The following is a 16,418-nucleotide window of genomic DNA, read 5'->3' on the forward strand; positions in this document are numbered from 1 at the left end:
AAAGACAGGTGTACCAAGCTTGTGGCATCATATTCAAAAAGACTTGAGGCTTTAATTGCTGCCAAAGCTGGATCAACAAAGTTTTGAGCAAAGGTTGTGAATACTGATGTACGTGTGATTTTTCATTTTTAATAAATTTGCAACAATTAAAACAAATCTTTTTTTCACATTGCCATTATGGGCTATTGTGTGTAGAATTTTGAGGAAATAAATTAATTTAATTCATTTCGGATTAACGCCATGTGGAAAAAGTGAAGCGCTATAAATACTTTCCGGATACACTGTATATTAGTCTTTCAAGAAATTCAAAATATGCCACAAATATCTCAAAACATCTGAATTTATTTAAAACGTATTCATCATTATGCTTCATTAACCCATCCAAAAATTTACATTACTGTCCCACTACCCACAGGGCATCAAATATATGGCAAGGAACTACAGTAAATGTTCTTCTGGCCTGGGCAGTGTCCAGAACTAGTGGAGAGAGAGAAGGAGAGAGAGCAGTCCATCTGGTATTATGGTTTGCCACATGGTGCCAGGCTAAAGAGCCCGTTTAGATGCACACAGAGCGGCTACAAGAGTGTGAAGTAGCCATGTTGGCACAGATAGGATTAGCACGCACACACACACATACTAACACATTTACAGATCACAGTTAACAGTTAATCCTGTTGGTGATGCTGGGAATTTAGCTCCTGTGTGTCGGTGCCAGGATATCAGCACACACACACACACACACACACACACACACACACACACTTTATTACTCATGGTCCATTAACTGTCACGTCGGCACTCCCCTTGATGTGACGTCAGAATGACGTCAAACAGTATGTCAGCACATTCATGGCAGTGAAGGCATTTAAGTTGTTTTTTTCTTCACCACTACAATAAAACGCAATGCTTAATATATTATAATTAATGTAAATCGTTTATTTTAGCTGTAAACATCGATGTAATGGCTAATCATCGACGTCTCAGCTCTGACTGAAGGACAATGCCGTGGACATTATGACATAACCTTTCATATCGTGACACTGGCCGCTGTTTCCAAAGCCTCCAGCAGAGGACGCGCGCCTTCTGTTCTCTGTCCCTTCACAATATGACCGGCAGGTGGCAGTATTTAATAGCATTCAATCACTAAACATATCTTTCAAATCACAAACATACATCTGAATGATTATAAATCATGGCACCATATAAAGAACCAAGAACATAAGCTAATATGTTTTCAGATTATTCTTAAACACTTCACTAGGATTTCAAGGAAAGTGAAAGTAGCATTTACTAGCAGCACTGAAGGAGATAAACAACATTTGATTGGCTGTTTAGAAGGAAGTGGTAGCATTTATAAATGCCATTACACACACAGTTGCATGACTTTGGTTCCTCTTCTTCTGAATGTGCCTTGTACTATTAATGTTGATGGAAGCTTGCAGTGGAAGAGCAGCAGAGGTAAAAGATGGAAGATTAAAGGGGGAAAAGGAGGAGAAAGAGCTCTGTCATAACTCTGGACTGGTTTCTGAGTTTGCATGTGATCACATTTGTCAAGATATTTCATTCGGAAAGGATACATTTAAAGAAATAGCATACGTTATTTTTGTAATTATTATTTTTCTATAACTATTATTAAAATGGCCAACAAAATTTAAGCTTCATTAAAAGTCCTTTCTTTAACAAGAAAAGTGACAAAAACACAACAAACAGCTTAGTATTTACAATGAAACTGAAGTGCCAGCAGTTTGTAAGGTCTAACAATAGAAATGTGAGGTTCATGATTTATATGAATTATTCAAACAAGCATTAATTATTTGATCCGTAACATTGCCAAAACGTTCCTTTTGAGGCAGGACTATTTTTACAGGTGGCTGGATGGATGAATGGATGTCTGCTGGTAATACATTACTAACATAATTTCTGTGGGTGTCCTGGTTTTACACAAGGCTTCTTCACAGACAAATTTCACATTGCTTGTGTGTTTCTAGATAAAGATCAAGTTTAAAGATTTAACTTGCTTCCGAAACAATTAAAGAGCCCCTATTATGGGTTTTTGAAAATGAGCTTCCATGAAAACATCCAGCTGAAATTTAAATCTGAAAGTGCACCGTGTTTAAAACTATTGATTCTTTAATGAAATAGTTGACTCAGTTGAAAAAATGAATCGTGTTGGATTCGGATCTTTTACCTAAACGCGTCAACGTCAATACAGTGTATCACCTAATATGTAGTGCTGGTTCTGGTAAAACATGAACGCGTCTTTCCCTTCAGACACTAGTGAGGTGCGGGGGATCACGGGACTGATCATGATGCGAAGATGATGATCATTGACAGATGAAGATTTGGCTGTGGGAACAAAAGGATTAAATTTTCACACCAACACTACAGTATAGCCCACTTAGTGCTGTTTGTTCTTGTCATCTTTCTGATGATTGGTACATTAAGCTATGCTGAAATGTGGGATTCGTCAGCTGTTTGCTATGAAAGGAAGGAGCAGCAGATACTATTATGTATGGGACTTCGTCAGACTTTGACAGGGACTTTGTCAGTAACTGCTACAGTTCATATGGACCAGTTTCTTCTTCCTCCGGATCATAACATGCAAGTGTAATTAAAATTGTTTTCTGTAGTTTGCTAAATATGTATTTAATATTGTTTTGTCAGTTGTAATCGCTCCGCACGGCTTGTAATCCCGTATCTATTATTGATCAGTGCTTGTATTGTATTTCTCAGGTTAAATCTTCATGGGCTATTTCACATATTGTGTCCAAAACCACGTTGAAAACACAATGCGTGCGTCTTCCTTTACAGTTTTAAATGCGTTTCTGAACTCGAGATCCTCTGCTGTTTGCCTTTGCTTTGGCCACCCTCAGCTGTTCCTCACACACGTGCCAAGGTCAATTTTCAAAATAGTTTAACTTTGCTACTGTGTGGATTAATACTGAATGTATTACTTGGAGCTAGGTTAAAGAGTAGAGTAATATGCTGGTGTCTAACTGCATTACTTTACTGCATTCCTGCATTGGGCTCTGACATAAGCAGGTCGCACACCAGAAGCGCCGCTCAGCGGCGCAGCGCCACGCAGAGCCATGTATTTTAGAATTCTAAACATAGGTTTCTATCAGGATACACACACCGGCACCGCAAGTCTGCGGCGCCCGGCGACGGCTCAGGACGCAGTTCATTTTTCAGCCGCGCCACAGAGCGCCATCTGATTAGTTTCATGTTAAATATCCTTCGAATGTGCGCGTCTGGTGTGCGATACTTTAAACTGTCATGTGCGCGCCGTGTCGCGGCGCCGAGCGGCGCTTCTGGTGTGCGACCTGCTATACTCTGTGTGCTACTTCATAGCTGTGGCGCGCATTTCTCTCTGTCTCATGCTGAACGCAGTTGACCAATCACAACAGACTGGGTCATCAGACCAATCAGCGCAGATTAGTTTCACGCCAAGGAGGGGTTTGGGAACAAATGAATTGCTGAATGAATGATATGGGAGTTGTTGGGATAATCAGGTAAAAATAAATGCATAATATCAGACAATGACAATGTTTTGACCATGCACGCATATCAGCATGTTGTTGGAGACCCCCAAAACCAAAAAATGATCTTTTATAATGCATAACAAGGGCTCTTTAATACTTGTAATATGTTTTTAAAATGTATACATAATTTGATAATTAGAAATAAAGTTCTCAAGTAGGAAGTTACTACAATTAAGTGTTTACTTTTTTTAATTGAAGTAATGCTTTATAAGATTAGCTGTTTTTACTGGATTATCAAATGATTAAATAATTGCAGCCTCTATAAAACATGCTGGCATGAGTCGACACTTTTCACTGGTAATCAACATTAGGCATGGGACGACAACCGTTTTCAAAGTGTCTCGAGGTATATTTCAGTGTCTTAAAAAAGCCAAAAGTTTTCTGCTATACCGTTTCTAAGGTGTGTGGAAAATTTTTTATTTACTTTTTAGTTTGTTTTTTTAAGCAAAACAGTGTCTCCAGCAGAAAACATATCTAAAGAGGCTGTTTTAAATCGTTAAAAAGTCTGTGTTATTGAAACAGCAAAAGTCAATGATTCATGTGAATTATTTAGCCTGACATGTTTAATGCTCCAAAATACTTTAAAAAAAAGTTTCTCAAAATAAAATACTTTGTGTTCAAAGGGGAAAAAGTTTTAGTTTTTTACCCTTACATTTAAAAAGAACATGTTTTAATCACAAAACCGTGATAATTTTATCCAAGGCCCATGCCTATTCAACATGCTGCGAATGCTGTCAGCACTCAATGCAGAACATTACTTTGGCAACAGAGATAACTTGAAATATTAATGCGATGGTCAAAATACAGGCGTGCAGCATAGAACATTTTGTGTGTGTTACTCCGCTTCTGAGATTCGCAGCACAGGTGAGCTGAAGTGAGAGGTGGCTGGAGCTGAACAAGTGCTCAAGTAACGCACAACATTACTGGATGAAGAATCCAGCTCCTCTGCCCGACTGGTTGTCTGCTCTTTGTCTGCTACCGTGGGCACTAATGTTGGCATAACATCTGGGCCCAGTAGGGATGAGCCACAGCACGCCATGTTTTGCATGTGCTGACAGAACACTTCCAGCATTTGGACCTCTAGATATCCATTCAGCATGGAGTTGGTCAGCCTTTTCTGCCAGTCAGGGCTGTGAGCGGATTCCATGACTAGATACTCCTCGTCTTGTTGGGTCACAGCCTGTTGGCTTGGCTTCAGAGAGGGCTCCAGAGAGCTCAGGTCCTGAGACTGAAGCAGCGGCCCGTCATCTGCTGGGTCTGGGTTTTGAGGACTCCAGGGCTCCAGTCGGTCACCACCAAGCCGAAGATCCGGATAGTCCTTGTAGATGCTGGGACAGCACCAGGAACAATACACTGACATGCCTAGGCGATCCTCCCTGTCACAGCTGTGAATGGGCATGGCTTTACTGGGAGCAGAGGCGCGGCACTGTCCTGCCTTCTTCAGGCTTTCAGGTCTGCCAGCTTACAGAAAGAGAAAACTTGTCAGGCACCAGCTTCATCTTAACACAGCACGTAAAATAAGCACATAAAACAGCGTGGAAACTTGAGAGAAAGCCCAGAGTCCAAAGCAGAGTCTCACTCTGCGGCTCACTTGATTAACTGAATGACTGAATGTCTTCATACAAATGCCGCTTTTGTCCAATTGACTTGGACACTCACCTCAATGAGAAAGTACTTGGAAAAGTTTGACAAAATGTTCTTATTTATATACACTGAATTTCAAACAGACTCTTTCAGATTATCATAGCTTTGAGCAACTCATCCCAATGCATAAAACGCTCTTTGGATCACTCCTATTCATTTTAAATAATTGACTCTGATTGGCTAGTGAAGATATTTTCCTGAAGATTTTATCTCCAACTCATTTGGTTTTGATTGTTTGGAGCATAGACTATTAAAAAATGATGGACGACTCTTCTCTACTTCCTTCCACTGTAGCAAAAAGTGTATCAAATCTGTCTCAGCATGGCCTGTCATCGTTTTTATGTAGATCCCAATTCTGCATAGTAGTGATTTTAGGGCTGGGCAATAAATTGAAAAGTAGTCAAAATTAGGGTTGCACGAATTACCCGTACTATGGTAGTATCGCAATACTATGGCTCCAAAATACTGCCGTTGTCGCTGTACTTTGTAAATGGTAGTATCGTCATTAACAATCTAAAATACGTAATGCTGCATGTGGAAAAGTCACTAAAAAGCCCACTCGCTTGTGACACAATAGACCATTTTACTAGAAGAGTGTGTAGCCCTTTAAAGTTGCAAAACTGTAGAATTTACGCATTTTATGGCAGCCTATTGCAGGTTTTCTGATGCTTCAGTTCTAACGCATATCTGAATCAGTTCATTTCTGTTCCTGTCAATATGATTTAGTAGCTACAACAACTGTGACAATCTCTTAAAAAGAATGACTCACAAAGTGACATTTTTAATTACTTTGGATTGTTACCTGATAAGACTGAAAAAAAACAATAGATGAAAAAAACAAAATAGCAACAGGAAACATTAAAACAATTTTTGAACACTTCATATAAGCAAATTGTGTTAAAAAAAATGCTCTTTTTGTAACGAATTTCAATCGGTATAATTGGTTTCTTTATTTTAATGTATTTTTGTTATTCAGTTATCTATAAAATAAACAAAATTTTAGGTGAAGTTATGTGCTAATACTTTTTGTTCAATAATAAGGAAATTATTAATTAAATTCAACTAGGCCTATTAAAATGTAAAAACAGTATATAATACAGTCCATTTTCTTTTTTCATAGGTTTGAGTTATGAATTACAGTATCGCAATACTACTTGGTATCACAATACTTCGGCTGGTATAGTATCATAACGTGAATTACTGGTATCGCAACAACCCTAGTCGAAATCGACATTCACAACTTATAATCAATCAATTTTTTCCAGGATGATTTTCCACTTACTTTCTCTACCATGTGTGTAGTCACATGACCCCGTTCTGTTAAGGCTGATTTATACTTTTGCAGCCACATCTGATCTCTGGTCAAGTAGGACGATGGACCCATTCTTGAGCCTTAGTTTGCAATACATGATTGGAAGCTGCGCCGGAGATGCCCAGAGACAGTATATGGTCATTACACTCAAATTATTATTTACATAAAATTATTTGCTTACAGAAGGTGCAAGAAATCCAATGTTTAAAATATTATTTACAGGATATACGAGAGTTATATTATTTCAAATTAATTTTGTTTCCAAAAGTGCTATTTATTTATTTATTTATTTATTTATTTTATAAGAAAGATTGACTGTTCATTTTAGACAGTGTGTGTTTTAATTTCAGTTGTTCGACATTGATGTTCAATAGATAATCATAGATGGTGTGTGTTTATGTAATGCTTCCTTCATTCAAACATCTCTCACTTGTAATATGTGAACATATTTACTGTACAAAACTTGTCAATGAACTATAAGGGCAAAAAAAAATCATTCAATAATCTTAATCGAGTTCAAATGTTCAGTTAATCGAGATTTTGATTTTGAAATTACCCAGCCCTAAGTGATTATTGGCGTTAGGTAAGAATTAGTATCATTCAAAATCCCACACACCCAATCGCAAGCATGCAATCGTGAGTATCAGATCAGCAAACATAAGAAGAACACCTGAACATGCATCAGCGTATGTTGGAGAGCTGGTCTAAAAAGCTTCGGTGCATCTGACAATTGAATATTTCCCTACTATATGTGATAGTGTGTGAATTCAGAGTACTCTCAAAACACAAGGTGCGAAATACGCAGATGACCTATAATTTCCACTGAGAGTCTGAAGTGTGCTTGCAGAGGAATCTTTAATATCCCATGAGGCCACAGGAGAGGATGGAAGTGAAGCTATGCTGGTAGTAGACAACATGGCAGATAGCGGGTAGTGCATCTGAATTCAATACAACTTATATTCATGCTATGTTGAACATACTTTTAACAGTCATTATGTTCAAATTCAATAGCACATCGACTACTCTGACAGTATGCAATTTCAGATCAAGCATTTAATTAGCTGGACGAGAAATGTTTAAATAGTGTTTCATTAACCGAGTAGTGACGTGAATCTCAAAGACAACATATTTTATAATGGTGCATTTTGTTTTTTTACTGGTTTAAAATTTAACCTCAATGTGTGAGCACATGTCTATTAAAACACACAGTATACGTCCAGTTTTCCTGAATTTTTAGCTATAGATATAAAACACCTATTTTGTAAGATAAAGGTTCCTTTGAACACCAGTGAGAGACTACTGGTAGGCTACATTACTTGGAAAAAAGTCTTGTTGTCTATCCAAGTTTAAGAAACAACAAATAATAACTTGACTTCTAGTTGATCATTTGATATCAGAAGTGGCTTATATGAAAGGCAAAAGCCGCTAGATTATGCTGATTTTACCAAAATAAAATATCATGCCTTGATTTTTAATGATTTAATTTGGACAGTAAGGTCTGACTTTGCTTAGAAATCTTGTTACCCAACAGAAATAATGTACAGTATAGAACATTAAGTCATGGTGCAGTGGAAAAAGAATTAATATCGTGTATGACTCCCATGAGCTTGGATGACTGCATCCATACTTTTCTGCAATGACTTAAATAACTTATCAATAAAGTCATCTGAAATGGCAAAGAAAGCATTTTTACAGGACTCCCAGAGATCATCAAGATCCTTTGGATTCATCTTCAATGCCTCCTTCATCTTACCACAGACATGCTCAAAAATGTTTATGTCTGGTGACTGGGATGGCCAATCCTGGAGTACCTTGACCTTCTGCTTTCAGGAACTTTGATGTGGAGGCTGAAGTATGAGAAGGAGCGCTATCCTGCTGAAGAATTTGCCCTCTCCTGTGGTTTGTAATGTAATAGGCAGCACAAATGTCTTGATACCTCAGGCTGTTGATGTTGCCATTCACTCTGCAGATTTCTTGCACGCCCCCATACTGAATGTAACCCCAAACCATGATTTTTCCATCACCAAACTTGACTGATTTCTATGAGACTCTTGGGTCCATGCGGGTTCCAATAGGTCTTCTGCAGTATTTGTGATGATTGGGATGCAGTTCAACAAATTATTCATCGGAAAAACCCACTTTTCCAAATGATTAACTAAAAGTCAAGTTATTATTTATTGCTTTTACAAGCATTATTTAGGGGTTCAACCCCCACCCCATAATTGGCATACTGGTTAATTGCTAAACTCTGCTGGACAGTGGGCCTCCAGGAAAGAGTTTTGTAACCCTTTTTCTAAAGTGTGCAATTATTTCCAGTCAAATGAACAGCTGAAGTACTTCAAGTCAAATCTCCACTACATTGTAGTTCCAAACTATTACACCACTGTTATTTAGGATACAAATGACAAACTGTGAAAATATAATTGCTTTCTTTGCTCACCTTTCATGCATAAGCACACTAATACTGTACAGACAAAGCACTTGCAAACTGAAAACTTTTTCGTTGCTGCTTTTCTTTCGCAACTTAAAAGCATATGTGCATGGTCCATGAGGGTTGCCAATCAGAGACAGTTGTGCTTGTGCCATGGTGGATTCACTATTTACATGGTGGAATTTGCAACTGCAAGAGCAAAACACTTCAGAGAGCAAACCAATCTGCTCATGCTCCAGGTTCTGAAAATGATAACTGCATTGGGCTAAAACTAGCCAGTAAGTGTACGATAGGGCCCTTTGTATTACCCTTATTTGTGTCTATCAGCGCCTTTTTACAGATTAAACATGCAGAATCAGCAATTCATGGGTTGTAAAATGTCTCAGATTTGATCTGCTGTTCTGCATCTGTTGGTGTGGAGTAAATTAGCTTTTAAACCGGAAGCATATCCTTTTATTAGCCCCCATGTTTATTTTTTTCCCCAATTTCTGTTTAAAAGATTTAGTTTTTCAACACATTTCTAAACCACAGATGAACAATAGATGCCCACATTAGCTATGTTTCCATCTAACTATTTTTTTTTTAGTGCATTCTGGATTATCACATACATTTTTACTTTTTACTAAACTTATGCACATAACTGAGAAGAATACACTTTTTATTTGACAAGAAAAATGTGCACAAACTATAGTGGAAAGAAAACACTTTCACAGAATAAATTCCAGTAATTTCAGTATTTGATATTTGGCACCAGTTTTTCAGAAAGTTTTCAGAAAGAGATTTTGTTCTCTTTGGTTCATTGGATGGAAACTCTGCATTGCTCGCAAATCTTTTATGCGATATTCCACGTTTGTGCATAAATTTAATTAGCATATTTGAATACCTATTGACTTGTGTGATGAAATTTATGCAATTTAATCTTAAACGAGTACAAAAGGCAATCTAATTGATCATTATTTTTAGAGAGAGAACGTGCAGATGTTTTCTTGTGTTTTGCTTTCTAGTGTGCATGTGTTGAGCACCTTTGCATGCACAGTTGCAAACACACTAACAAATAGACGATTTGAAATGCAGTGGGCGCATAAACATTAACTTGCACATACAAATAAAAAGTATACTTTGGGCTTTAATTTGTCTTTCAGTCTGTAATATTTGCATTAGTGACTGCAATTGTTTGCAAATCAATAAATCACCCCTTTGTCGCTATCTCTAAAATGACCTGTTAAACTAGCATTGGAGTATTGTGATGAGATGTGGTAGAAAATAGTGCTGCACAGTGGAACATTTGAAGAAGCATATGACATGAGTGTAATAACTGTAATATTTATGGAATAGTTGTCTCTGGTCCAATTAATAGCATCTCTTTCAAGGGAATGCATTATTTGCTGATAATGCAATGACATGTTATTAATTAATCCTTACATAAACAGCTGAAACACTTTCAATTTAGTGTTCTGTAGATAAATTCAAATGAAGAATTTGCATAATTGATGAAAATTTTGGGTGAACTGTACTGCATTATAATTAACTGTATATTGCTCTGCTCAATTTAACACTTGCATATGTGGCTTTACAGTCGGTTGGCTTCAATTCTCAGCAGCATTGCACTTCCTTCCTCAATTTAATTCTTACATGTGTTTGCTGCTCCTGGGCCACATTCACAGTCTATAATTGATACTGCTTCATTTTTAAAAAAACTATTAATTTTCCTCAATCATAGCAAAAAACATCCTAATGCACTCAGCTAGATCATGACTTTAAAAAGTATTCTCATCTTAATAATACCGAAATCTACATTCTCTCACCTCTCACAGTTCGGGGTGTCAGAGCTGGTCTGGCAGTGGCGTTTGTTGCGTCAGGACAGGTCACAGAAGGAGATGAGCGTGCACGATTGTATCCGTCATGATTTGTGGCTTCTTCTGTGCAGTTCAAAACATAAAGGGAAGCTTCTCCAAGCATGATAGTGACCTACACACACAAACACAGATCAAGCTCTAGTGAATGAAAGTGTCTGATGTTTTCTCAGAATAAAATACAAAAGCACAGTTTAATCAAAGTGAAGACGACAAAATCAAACACTCAAGAAGCACTGAATGAAATCAAGCGGAAATGAGGAATTTACCAGAATTGAATGAGTTATGGAAACTTCATCCACAAATGCAGTGACTGCACTTCCTTAATAAATGAATAGCTTTCATCAGATAAGTACAAATTACAAAAGACAAAAAACATTTTATTAAATTGGAATCACTTTTGATTCCAAAAGTATATTCCAAATAATAAAAACAAAAATAATTGTTTTAAAAAAAAACTGCTTTTATTCTAGCTGGAATACAGCTAAAAAAGTATTTCTCCAGAGGAAAAAAATATTATCAGACACACTATGAAAATGTCCTTGCTCTATTAAACATCATTTGGGAAATATTTAAAAAAGAAAAAGGGGGTTTAATAATTCTGATTTTAACTTTATATGCTATTATCAGAAAACGCAATAGAGTAAAGTTAGTTTTAAATTCAGATATTCAGACATGCTCCTTAATAATATCATTTCAGAAAAGTATTCTTTGCAAATTCTAAATAGGGAAATCATATTAGCAGCAAATGACTATCAAAGTACAACATTTCTTACTGTGAATTAGTGTTAATGTTGTTTATAAGTCATGCTGGCATGCTAATTCCAATCGAATATTCAGAGTAAAATGGTAAACAATATAGAGACTGCTAAATAAACGAATGTGCGAATATAAAACCAACTTTACCTCTATGAAAACGTACATGAGATGCATGATTAATTTAACAGACACATGTAAATTTATGTTTGAAATGGCCTTTTTAAAGGATAGTTCACCCAAAAATTTCATTTCTGCCATCATTCACTCCTTGTTTACTTGTTTTAAACCTTTATAAGTTTCTTTCTATTTTTAAATATAAGGGAAATTACTTTGAAAAACTTTTAACCATTGACTTTGTAATTCCTACTATGGCAGTCAATGTTTACGGTATTTCAGCTTTCGTCAAAATATCTGCTTTTGTTTACAACAGAAAAAAGAAACTCGTAAATGAGGTAAAGTTCACACATTCAGATTTTCTCCTAATACAATTTCAGAAAAGTATTCTTTGCAAATTCTACATTGGGAAATCATGTTAAAGTCAACGACTGTTAAAGTAAAACATTTGATCACAGTGAAATAAATAGTGCTTATATTGTTTTGAACAGCAAATTTTCATATTTGGTTGAAATTTCCCTTTAGGTCTTCAAGCATGTGGATGTGATGAACATAAATGTGAAACAACACCCCAATTTTGTTAAGAGGCATTCTAAAAAGTTCTGATAATAAATAATTATTTACTGTATTACTGAATATTGTAATATATGTTTAAGGTACTTACCGAATGCTTGTTTGTATGGCTGCACAAACAGAAATATGATGACTGAAAGTAATTCCCTGTAATGTCCAAAGAACAATATCTCTTTGGGATATTCCTTTCATCTATCTGTTCTGAGATGTTTTCTCTGGGCTTTTGTCTCTGGTCTGGGTAGCAACAGAGGAAGTAAGCAGTTATAGATCACACACACACACCCAAACACATACACAGATTAGGCCTCAGCTGTTTGAGCAAAGCAGAAGTGAGAAAATCTTGTCTGCTCTTTTCTATTATAGACATGCACTCACAGAGGCACATTTTGTTTCATTATATTAGCATGTTTTCCTAGAAAATGCTCATAACTTGATATACATCTGCTCACCTGTTTCAAACAGTACAGTCAGCAGCAGTAATTAATGAAGTTACAGGAAGATGCAGATGTGTTGTGGTGATTCAGCACATGCAGACACAGTAAGAAATTAGCTTAAACGTTCATTTTCACATATGTACTGTACGACAGAACATCATTTAGTGCAGAACATGCTCACACGGGACTGTACGTTTTGAACATGTTGGGAGGGAATTTTTACAGGAAGATCCTCCGCTGGATTTACACCTCAGGATTTCGCGCGTAAAAGCAGAGCGGAGGTAAGATTCTGCCTCTTCTGTCGCGAGCCCAGACGCGCGCTGATTGGACGAGCAGAACATCAGTCTTAGCGCGGCGCCGCCCCCACCCTCCCATTCAACCACTGGCTCTAATGTAGCCCTGTGTTTACTACAGAATTAGTGCATAGCGGACGACAGTCTCCTGAACTGTGAACTCCGAATCACAAAAGATAACCTGTTAGTTTTGCATAAAAGGAGAAAAATACCCCAAACTCAACATGCCCAAGAGAAAGGTATGTAGAAAAGCCGAGCGCGGCGAACGGCTACACTTTTGCCCTTACTAATCAGTCGTGAAATTAGGAAGCCCTCGAGACAATGTTTTTTTAATAAAAATCCAGGCGACTTCTTTAGCATCTGTGGGCAGATAAAAAATCGTTGTTAATTTGCCGATTTTTCCTGGCGGATCGCGGTGTTTTTGTCGACGGTGGCGCGTTCAGCAGGAGGGTTTTAGTGGAGCAGCGCTGTGCTGAAGCTCGGCTTGATCTCATGCCCGTGGAACCGCAGCCATGCTGCCCTCTCTCTCCATCTCCAGCACAGCGCGACGGCAAAACCGACGATTATAAGCGCAATCGTGCCTCTGCCGCCGTCGAACGGGGATTAAAAAATAGCTGGATAACTCTAATTTTCGTAATGGGGGCAAATTGGCGAAAAGGCAGTCGGGTTTTTAAACAATTTCAACGCATTTTCTTTGTTCGTGGTGGAAGAGGGGTGTCATGACGCCTGCTTGCCGCCAGGTGGCAGCGCTGAGGCGGGATCATCGCGCCCCTCCTCCTTATTCAAATATGTGGAGCCCGTGTCGTGAAATGCCTTCTTGAAAAATAATAAATAAAGAATCTGCACACCATTTTGCTTTCCCGTCCGCTGAGAACTAAACTGAAACGTAGTTCACCGTGTGAAGACCATTTAAACACAAATAAAGAGAAGTACAGACGTTTTCTGACAGGCCAGCATGTTGCTCACATTTACAAACGTGCAGAACAGCACATCCCAATGTTTCTGCTAGTTACCTTTTTGTTTTTCCCGCCATTTATGTTAATAATATTATAGGTCATGTTCTAACTTGTGTTTTCTGTTTTTGTTGATTTGCAGGGAACTGATGGAGAAGTCAAGGAGGAGGTACGAAAAGAAAACCTAAAGCAATTTTTGGGTTGCATATTTAAGTAATCAAAACCAGCACAAATGCATTACTCTGTATCTACATCTATTTGTTTGGCAGGCAGTTTTTCCATAATCAAATGAAACACCACAAGCAGTTTCTCATAATAGCCAATATTATTTGCTGTACATTGTGGCACTTTATAGCATAAGCTTGCATAGTTCACAAACAAGAGATGAAGTGAAAAGAACAGAATTTAATACACAGGACATGCAGTTAATATCTATTATTTTGTGCCTGCACTCAAATAACATATTTATTTCATTGCTCTTGTAGCCTCAGAGACGGTCTGCAAGGTTATCAGCGGTAAGTTGATTTCTTTTTAAATGTTACCATTACTAAATTATGATGAGATGAAAGAATTAATGAACTTTAAATAGTTTTGAAAGTTGTCTTGAGTTGATTTTTGAGACTTTTTTTTGTTTATTGAATTGTCATGTTAAGCATTCGGGATCGAACAGAGCTGTTCTCTGCACTATAGTAAATATATTTGACCACGATAAATCATTGTTTCCATTTCTATTTCTGTTCTGTTTTTTTTAACAAATCCTGTTTTCTTTTCCCTTCAGAAACCAACACCTCCGAAACCTGAACCAAAACCGAAAAAGACTCCTAAGGTACCTGCAGTAATAACACTTTTTTAATAAACACACACACACGCATATGTACAGTAAATCTATCGCTTGTTTTAATATAATAGTAGGTAATATTTTGTGTATCTATATTCATTATTTGGCTTTGTTTTTACATCTCTGACAGAAAGACAAGGAGGTGAATGATAAAAAGGAAGATAAGAAGGCAAAGGGAAAGGCTGACGAATCGAAGGAGGAGAACCAGTCAGAAAATGGGGAGACTAAGACCAACGAGGTATATAAAACAAACATACACATCAGTTTACCTCAGATCAGTGTCTATCAAGTAAACTTGTTATTTGTGACATTGGAGGGGAAAATAAAGATGTATCTCCAGTTGTTTGGTGACAAATAAAAAGTAAAAGCCATCAAAACTTGTTTGTTTTGAATGGAAATTCAGTACAGATTCATATTTCTGTCACATTTCCTAAAGTACATGCACTTGGTAACAGTTAAATTATCTTAAAACAAGGATACTTATTCTATTTTCAACTTCTCTATCTGTTGAGAAAGATTTGGAGTGGTGTAAAGATGTTTTATTTTAAATCTTCGTATTTTTGTTTTTACAGGTTGAGAAAACTGCAGACGAGGCGGCAGAGGGCGAGAAGGACGACCCGAAGACAGAGTAGCAGCACGCCTGTCCATCCGTCCATCCATTCTTTCCCTTTCCTCTCTTTCTATTCTTTTATCTTCCCCCTTTCCCTGTTTTCTCTCTCCCTCTCCAGCTCTCTCAACAACCTCCTCTCTGCCCATCACCACCAGAGGAATATTTTTATCAGCAAATTTGTAAATACTGGTTCAGGTTTTTAGCACAAAAAACAAAGCTGACTAAACGAGTCTTGTGTTCGGCCGCAGCTGTATCAGGTGTCTACAACACGAGAGGTGCGGAAAAAGGCGGCGTCCTTCTTTGCTTTTGTTGATTTGTCTGTTTTTATTTCTTTTACTTATTTTAAGCGGATGGTCTGTAGCGTGGTTTTGGAGTGGGAGGCGGGAGGAGGCTCTCAGTCTGTATGTCCGTTAGTGCTTGTGATGTTGCTCTGGAGTCTGTGATGTTTCTGTATGGGGTTTGTTTTATTTTGTTCTTTTAAACGTAATGGATTGTCTTTAAGAAAGAGGAACGAGTTTGAAAATTGTAGAAGAAAAGAGAGAAAACAACTAAAGACAAACTGCTTACATTCCAGGTTCAGCATTAGATGGTGACTCCTGGCTTTTTAAGAATCGTAACACCTTTACAATTTGTTGAAACAGATAACTAGGCTTTGTTATGAGGCCAGAAAAACCCTTCTGTTGTTATAGAGGACTTTTTTGAAATTATGGGATTTAAGACACAAAAAAAATTCAACGCGTTTTTGAAGTTTTTTTAACACTGAAAATTCATCTGTGAAAAGTACCTAGTGTCCCCTATAATGCTCTCGGTCTCACTCAATAAAAATCCATCATTGGAGTTTTCCTCAAAATGACTGCTGTGACTTTTTCATCAGTTGATTGCTGTGTATTGTACACTGACTTATATACTGGGTTCCACTGCACATGCAGTTTAATAACCTGCTGTTATCTATTATAAAGTAGTTGCTGCACTATTATAACTCATAGTGGATTTCAGCACTGGCTCACAGTGCATTTTAAATGTTAACAAATAATTTTAATTGCCTCAGTACTTCACAGTGGA

At 37.4% G+C, this 16,418-nt stretch overlaps 2 protein-coding genes across 7 annotated transcripts; one reads left to right on the forward strand and one right to left on the reverse strand.

Annotated features, from left to right (window-relative positions):
- Window positions 1-324: 324 nt before the first annotated feature.
- On the reverse strand, window positions 325-16,163 carry si:dkey-237j10.2. 5 transcript variants are annotated; one of them, XM_087252632.1, is made up of 6 exons: window positions 12,678-12,936; window positions 12,320-12,462; window positions 11,052-11,104; window positions 10,735-10,897; window positions 3,324-5,003; window positions 325-3,029 (listed from the first exon to the last, which is right to left on the reverse strand). In XM_087252632.1, the coding sequence occupies exons 4-5, from the start codon at window positions 10,886-10,888 to the stop codon at window positions 4,378-4,380; spliced, it is 780 nt and encodes a 259-aa protein (XP_087108758.1). In that variant the 5' UTR covers window positions 10,889-10,897; window positions 11,052-11,104; window positions 12,320-12,462; window positions 12,678-12,936; the 3' UTR covers window positions 325-3,029; window positions 3,324-4,377.
- Window positions 12,996-16,206, forward strand: hmgn7 (high mobility group nucleosomal binding domain 7). Of its 2 annotated transcripts, XM_087252564.1 has the most exons (7): window positions 13,064-13,194; window positions 14,051-14,077; window positions 14,394-14,423; window positions 14,562-14,597; window positions 14,687-14,734; window positions 14,877-14,984; window positions 15,319-16,206. In XM_087252564.1, exons 1-7 carry the CDS (start codon window positions 13,180-13,182, stop codon window positions 15,376-15,378), a joined length of 324 nt encoding a protein of 107 aa, XP_087108690.1. In that variant the 5' UTR covers window positions 13,064-13,179; the 3' UTR covers window positions 15,379-16,206. The 2 variants fall into 2 exon arrangements, with proteins under 2 accessions (NP_001073502.1, XP_087108690.1); NM_001080033.2 differs by lacking the exon at window positions 14,562-14,597 and having other exon boundaries at window positions 12,996-13,194.
- The last annotated feature ends 212 nt before the right edge of the window (window positions 16,207-16,418 follow it).

The sequence above is a fragment of the Danio rerio genome, chromosome 5 (assembly GCF_052040795.2).
Source record: "Danio rerio strain M-AB ecotype USA chromosome 5, GRCz13ab, whole genome shotgun sequence".
Taxonomy (NCBI): domain Eukaryota; kingdom Metazoa; phylum Chordata; class Actinopteri; order Cypriniformes; family Danionidae; genus Danio; species Danio rerio.